Source organism: Scomber japonicus, chromosome 5 (assembly GCF_027409825.1).
Source record: "Scomber japonicus isolate fScoJap1 chromosome 5, fScoJap1.pri, whole genome shotgun sequence".
NCBI lineage: Eukaryota > Metazoa > Chordata > Actinopteri > Scombriformes > Scombridae > Scomber > Scomber japonicus.
Genome location: NC_070582.1, coordinates 3182002 through 3189501, shown reverse-complemented (window position 1 = coordinate 3189501; position 7500 = coordinate 3182002). Strand labels below are relative to the sequence as shown.

The 7500-nt window shown below is 44.5% G+C and overlaps 1 protein-coding gene across 1 annotated transcript in view; it reads left to right on the top strand.

Moving 5' to 3' along the window:
• Window positions 1-7500, top strand: part of ankrd27 (ankyrin repeat domain 27 (VPS9 domain)) — a gene marked incomplete at its 3' end in the record, with an annotated part of 59414 nt that overhangs the window by 25917 nt on the left and 25997 nt on the right. The window contains 4 exon segments of the mRNA XM_053319401.1: window positions 999-1058; window positions 2627-2680; window positions 4376-4441; window positions 5659-5735. Coding sequence (XP_053175376.1) covers window positions 999-1058; window positions 2627-2680; window positions 4376-4441; window positions 5659-5735 — 257 coding nt within the window.

Sequence of the window (7500 nt, the reverse complement as noted above, 5' to 3'; positions counted from 1 at the left end):
CATAAAGACCAATTTGATCTCATGTGGGCCGGATCATTAAAAAGATGGAAGGAAGGAAGGGAGCAAGGAAGGAAGGGAAGACAGATGGAAGGAAGGAAGGAAGGAAGCAAAAGAAGATAGGGTGGAGGGGAGGAAGAAAGGTAGGAAGGACAGATGGAAGGAAGGAAGGAAGGAAGGAAGGAAGGAAGGAAGGAAGAAAGGGAAGAAGGACAGATGGAAGGAAGGAAGGAGGAAGGAAGGAAGAAGGGAGGAAGAAGGAAGGAAAGGAGGAAGGGAGGGAGGGAGGGAGGAAGGAAGGAAAGGAGGGAGGAAGGAAGGAAGGAAGGGAAGACAGATGGAAGGAAGGAAGGAAGGAAGCAAAAGAAGATAGGGTGGAGGGGAGGAAGAAAGGTAGGAAGGACAGATGGAAGGAAGGAAGGAAGGAAGGAAGGGAAGAAAGGACAGATGGAAGGAAGGAAGGGAGGAAGGAGGAAGGGAAGGAGGGAGGAAGGAAGGAAAGGAGGGACGAAGGAAGGGAGGAAGGACGGATGGAAAGAAGGGAAGAGAAGACAGATGGAAGGAAGAGAAGACCGGAAGGAAGGAAGGAAGGAAGGAAGGAAAAGTAGACAGGGGAGAAGGGAGGAAGAAAGGTAGGAAGGACGGATGGAAGGAAGGAAGGAAGGAAGGAAGGGAAGAAGGACAGATGGAAGGAAGGAAGGGAGGAAGAAGGAAGGAAGGGAAGGAGGGACGAAGGAAGGGAGGAAGGACGGATGGAAAAAAGGGAAGAGAAGACAGATGGAAGGAAGAGCAGACCGGAAGGAAGGAAGGAAGGAAGGAAAAGTAGACAGGGGAGAAGGGAGGAAGAAAGGTAGGAAGGACAGATGGAAGGAAGGAAAAGAGGAAGAAGGAAACTGGGCCGGATTGAACCTCACGGCGGGCCGAATCTGGCCCACGGACCGCATGTTTGACACCCCTGTTTTAGAGGATACAGCTCTGACTTCTTCTCTTTCTCCTCTCAGGACTCTGTGAACGGCCTCTACACTAAATGTCTTCAGTGTCTGCTGAGAGACTCTCGCCTGGTGAGTAGAAACCTGCAGCCCTCCGATGTATTAACGGAAGAAGGGAGGAAGAAGGAAGGAAAGAAAGAAGGGAGGGAGGGAGGGATGAAGGAAGGAAAGGAGGGAGGAAGGAAGGGAGGATTTCTGTTTATTTCAGCTCTGATCTTTTATATCTGAACAAAAATAATCTGATCATAAGCAAATAGAGTTCATCCAGATGTCAAAATATTTATTTTATGACAACCCTCCTGTTGTCCTCGAGTCAAGGAAGGAAAGGAGGAAGGAAGGGAGGAAGGAAGGAAGGAAAGGAGGGAGGGAGGGAGGGAGGGAAGAAGGAAGGAAGGAATGGAGGGAGGGAGGAAGGAAGGAAGGAAAGGAGGGAATGAAGGATGGAAGAAAGAAGGAAGGAGGAAGGAAAGGAAGGAATGAAGGATGGAGGAAGGAAGGAAGGAGGGAACAGAGGAAGGAAGGAAGGAAGGAAAGGAGGGAATGAAGGATGGAAGAAAGAAAGATGGAAAGGAGGGAGGAAGAAAAGGAAGGAATGAAGGATGGAGGAAGGAAGGAAGGAAGGAACAGAGGAAGGAAGGAAGGAAAGGAGGGAATGAAGGATGGAAGAAAGAAAGATGGAAAGGAGGGAGGAAGAAGGAAGGAAGGAATGGAGGGAATGAAGGTAGGGGGGATGAAAGAAGGAGGAAGAAAGGGGGATGGAGGAAAGAGAGAAGGAGGGAGGAAGGAAGGAAGGAAGGAAGGAAAGGAGGGAATGAAGGATGGAAGAAAGAAGGAAGGGAGGAAAGAAAGGAAGGGAGGAAGGAAAGGAAGGAATGAAGGATGGAGGAAGGAAGGAAGGAGGGAACAGAGGAAGAAAGAAAGATGGAAAGGAGGGGGGAAGAAGGAAGGAAAGAAAGGAGGGAATAAAGGTTGGGGGGATGAAAGAAGGAGGAAGAAAGGGGGATGGAGGAAAGAGAAGGAGGGAGGAAGGAAGGAAAGGAGGGAATGAAGGATGGAAGAAAGAAGGAAGGGAGGAAGGGAGGGAGGGGGATAAAGGAAGAAAGGGGGATGGAGTAAAGAGAGAAGGAGGGAGGGAGGAAGGACAGATGGAAGGAAAGAAGGAAGGAAGGAAGGGAGGAAAGGAGGAAGGAAGGGGGGAAGGAAGAAGGAAGCGGGGTGGAAGGAAAGGAGGGAATGAAGGATAGAGGAAAGAAGGAAGGGGGGAAGGAAAGGAGGAAGGAAGAAAGGAAGGAAGGGAGGGAGAAGGAAGGAAAGGGGGGAATGAAGGATGGAAGAAGGAAGGAGGAAAGGAGGGAATGAAGGATGGAAGGAAGGGAGGAAGGAATGAAGGATGGAAGGAAGGAAGGGAGGGAGGGAGGGATAAGGAAGGAAAGGAGGGAATGAGGATGGAAGAAAGAAGGAAGGAAGGAAGGAAGGAAAGGAGGAAATGTTTACAGGGACACAAACTGCATGAAGGTCAGTGAACGCACCACATGACAGCAACCCCTCATAAGATCAACTTTCCTGCCTGATCACAGAAATGGGATGAGTGAGTGACATCACTTCCTGTTCACTGACCAATCGTTTCTCTGCTTTTACAGAAACTTCTGGCGAAACAGGAGCTTCAGATGACTCTCCTCAAACAGGCGGTGGAGGTAACTTTACTCTGTGTTGGTTTTCTTTTGTTTAATATTCAGGTTTGTTTCTTACTTCACTTTCTTTTTATCGCATTAATTCAAAAAAAAAAAAGTTTGAAATACAGAAAAAGAAAGAAAATTAGTCTGAAAAACAGAAAAAGATTAGTCAAAAAAAAAAAAAAAAAGTCTGAAATACAAAACAGAAAAAAAAAATTTTGTCCAAAACAGAAAAAAAATTTCCGAAAAAAAAATTAGTCCGAAAAACAACAAAAAAATTAGTCAAAAAATTAGTCCGAAAAACAACAAAAAAATTAGTAAAAAAAAAAAGTCCGAAAAACAACAAAAAACAGTAAAAAATTGTCCGAAAAGGAAAAAAATGTGTCCGAATCTTACTTCACTTTCTTTTTATCGCATTAATTGAAAAAAAAAAAAGTTTGAAATACAGAAAAAGAAAGAAAATTAGTCTGAAAAACAGAAAAAGATTAGTCAAAAAAAAAAAGTCTGAAAAACAAAACAGAATTTTTTTTTTTGGTCCAAAACAGAAAAAAAAATTTTGTCCAAAACAGAAATTTTTTTTTTGCCCAAAACAGAAAAAAAATTAGTCGGAAGAAAAAAAAAAATGTCTGAAAAACAGAAAAAATTAGTCAAAAAAAAAAAAGTCCGAAAAACAACAAAAAACTGAAAAAAATTTGTCCGAAAAGGAAAAAAATGTGTCAGAATATCAGAAAAGGGGGGGAAAAAATTCAGAAAAACAGATTTTTTTTTTTTTTTTTTTTATTTACGTGAATGCAATACGCTGCCATCACTCATTTTACATTATATATATTTAATTAATTGACATTACTTTGTAGAAATCTGTTTTCACTTTGACATTAAAGAGTTGTTTTTTGTAAATTATATATCGACCATGATTCAACTTAATAAAAGCAATAAAAGGGGAAAACATCCAACGAGGTGAATCATTATTAAAGTTGCTGTTTAGCAGGGGTGTCAAACATGCGGCCCGTGGGCCAGAACCGGCCCGCCGTGAGGTTCAATCCGGCCCAGTTTCCTTCCTGTCTGTTTTCCTTCCTTCCATCTGTCCTTCCTTCCTTCCTTCCTTCCTTCCTTCCTTCCTTTCTTTCTTTCTTTCTTTCTTTCTTTCTTTCTTTTTTCCTTCCTTCGATCTTTCCTTCCTGTCTTGTTTACCTTCCTTCCTGCCTTCCTTCCTCCCTTCCATCTGTCCTTCCTTCCTTCCTTCCTTTCTTTCTTTCTTTCTTTCTTTCTTTTTTCCTTCCTTCCTTCCTTCCTTCCTTTCTTTCTTTCTTTCTTTTTTCCTTCCTTCGATCTTTCCTTCCTGTCTTGTTTACCTTCCTTCCTGCCTTCCTTCCTCCCTTCCATCTGTCCTTCCTTCCTTCCTTCCTTCTGTCATCCTATCTTTCTTTTTTCTTTCTTTCTTTCTTTCTTTCTTTTTTCCTTCTTTCATTCCTTCCATCTTTCCTTCCTGTCTTGTTTTCCATTCTTCTTCCCTTTCTCCCTTCCTTCCATCGGTCCTTCCTTCCTTTCTTTCTTTTTTCCTTCTTTCCTTCCATCACTCCTTCCATCTTTTTAATGATCTGGCCCACATGAGATCAAATTGTTCTGTATGTGGCCCTTGAATGAAAATGAGTTTGACACCCCTGCTCTCTACCTCTCACGTGAACTAAAAGGTTTTTCTTCTCCTTTCTTCTCCAGATGTATGTTCATCATGGTATCCATGATTTCATCTTTAACTTTGTGGGAACGCTTGAAGCCAGCCCGGTAAGTCATGTGACGTCTGACTCCTCGACTACACTTTAATGTTTCCTTTAATAAATAACAGCTGAGTGTGAGGAGCTTATTGCTACCCTCCTGTTGACTTTGAGTCAAGGAAGGAAGGGAGGAAGGAAGGAAGGGAGGAAGGAGGGAAAGGAGGGAGGGAGGGAGAAGGGAGGAAGAAGGAACAGAGGGAGGATGGAAGGGAAGAAGAATGAATGGAAGGAGGGAGGAAGGAAGGAAGGGAGGAAGGAAGGAAGGAAGGAAGGGAGGAAGGAACAGAGGGAGGATGGAAGGGAAGAAGAATGAATGGAAGGAGGGAGGATGGAAGGGAAGAAGGTACAGAGGGAGGATGGAAGGGAAGAAGAATGAATGGAAGGAGGGAGGAAGGAAGGAAGGGAGGAAGGAAGGAAGGAAGGAAGGGAGGAAGGAACAGAGGGAGGATGGAAGGGAAGAAGAATGAATGGAAGGAGGGAGGATGGAAGGGAAGAAGGTACAGAGGGAGGATGGAAGGGAAGAAGAATGAATGGAAGGAGGGAGGAAGGAAGGGAGGAAGGAAGGAAGGAAGGGAAGAAGGAACAGAGGGAGGATGGAAGGGAAGAAGAATGAATGGAAGGAGGGAGGGAGGAAGGGAGGAAGGCAGGAAGGAAGGAAGGGAAGAAGGAACAGAGGGAGGATGGAAGGGAAGAAGAATGAATGGAAGGAGGGAGGATGGAAGGGAAGAAGGAACAGAGGGAGGATGGAAGGGAAGAAGAATGAAGGGAAGGAGGGAGGAAGGAAGGCAGGAAGGAAGGAAGGGAGGAAGGAACAGAGGGAGGATGGAAGGGAATAAGAATGAATGGAAGGAGGGAGGAAGGAAGGGAGGAAGGAAGGAAGGAAGGGAAGAAGGAACATAGGGGGGATGGAAGGGAAGAAGAATGAAGGGAAGGAGGGAGGAAGGAAGGGAGGAAAGGATGGAAGGGAAAGAAGGAAGGTAGGAGGGAGGGAAGAAAGAAGGGAGGAGGGCGGGAGAGAGAAAGGAAAAGAGGAAGGGACACATCTTTCTTTCTTCTGTCTCTGTTTGATGCTGAGATGAAAACGTCCTGCAGTTAAAGTTGATGTGAAGTAATGTCTGTGTGTGTGTGTGTGTGTGTGTGTGTGTGTGTGTGTGTGCGTGTGTGCGTGTGCGCGTGTGTGTGTGTGTGTGTGTATTTGTGTGTGTGTGTGTGTGTGTGTGTGTGTAGGATGCTGCCTTCAATAAAACCACGAGGAGTCTGCAGGACCTGCAGCAGAAAGAGCTGGGAGTCAAACCAGAGTTCAGGTCAGTGCAACGCTTCAGCTGGAGAGGATCAAACCAAGGAAGGAAGGAAGGAAGGAGGGAGAGAGGGAGGGAGGGAGGGAAGGAGGGAGGGAGGGAGAAGGAAGGGAGGAAAGGAGGAAGGAAGGAACTGGAGAGGATCAAACCAAGTAAACTAGACATTAACCACAGCGTCACTCCTTAACCCTCCTGCTGTCCTCCACTCAAGGGAGGAAGGAAGGAAGAATGAAAGAAGGAGGGAAGGAGAAGGAAGGGAGGAAAGGAGGAAAAGGAAAGAAGTAAGGAAGGAGGGAGGGAGGAAGAAAACATGGAAGGAGGGAGAGAGGGAGAAAGGAAAAGAGGAAGGGAGGAAGGAAGGAAAGAAGGACAGAGGAAAGAAGGAAGGTAGGGGGAGGAAAGAAAGAGAGAAGGAGGGAGGAAGGAAAGAAAGAAGGGAGGAAAGAAGGACAGAAGAAAGAAGGAAAGGAGGGAAGGAAAGAAGGCCAGAAGGAAGGGAGGAAAGAAGGAAGGAGGGAGGGAGGAAAGGAGGACAGAAGAAAGGAAGGAGGGAAGGAAAGAAGACCAGAAGGAAGGGAGGAAAGAAGGAAGGAAGGAAGGAAGAAGGGAGGAAAGAAAGAAAGACAAAAGGAAGGACGGAGGGAGGGAAGGAAAGACAGCCAGAAGGAAGGAAGGATGGAAGGAAGGAATTTTGGGTCGGTGCGTTCATGAAAGCTCAGACATCCGAGACTTCTGCCAAAAAAATCAGGCTTTTACTTTAATGACTAGCATCGAGCTGACGCGGATGTCAAGAAGCATCATGTGAATTAGATTCATCTTGTTTAAAAAAAAATAAATAAATAAATCTTGTTTTCTTCAAATTTCATTTATTTGGCAAACCGCTTTGCTGCTAATCAACTTACAGAGTCTGAGTGAAACAACAAGTGCATCCAAGTCACTGACCTTTAACACACCGTCAGCTTTTAGAGACGACGCCTTCATGCAGATAAATGATGATGTGATGATGTTTAGGGGTCGACTGATCATCAGCCAAACCGATAAATCATTTATTTCACAAAATACAGATATGATTAACAAAGTGACTCAACTTTGGGCCTTCACATTAAAAGCACTGGAGATCAGAATACAGACAAAAACATGATATACAGTAAATGCCACTCAAGTAAAGTCGTAAGAATAAATATGTGTTCTGAGTTTGACATACCACAGAAAAGTGTGTTGTTAACCACCCTGCCAAATTTGAATGATTAAAAAAATCACCAAATATATGAAATTAGGCTTCAAAGTTGTGTAAAAATCAGCCTCTTTCTCTGCTCCCAAACGCTGAAGCCCCGCCCCCTACCAAGTGTCACCTGTCAATCAAAGTCACCACCTCTACCAGAAACATGGACGCTAAGTCTGACAGCTTTCTGCTGCTAACTCAGTGGCTAGCTTGGTGGCTAACTCGGCTGCTAGCTCGGCGGCTAACTCAGCTAACTGGCTAACTATAGACTGTAGACTGTAGTAGTAGTACTGTGTGCTGAATGTATTTATACCTCTACAGCAGCAGGGGCGGGTTTATGCTAATCACTAAATCCTGAACACAGAAATGTTGAAACACAGTTTGTGAAGCCTAGCTCCACAATTCAAATCTAAATGGTTGAAATGCTTTTTACACCTTTTTTAGAAATACATTTATGACCTATTTAATGTGTTTAGTCGTAGGTTTTCCATCAATCTTTGAGTCGTGTGTGACCATGAAAAAACTCCAATATTTGATTCTTTGTGGGAT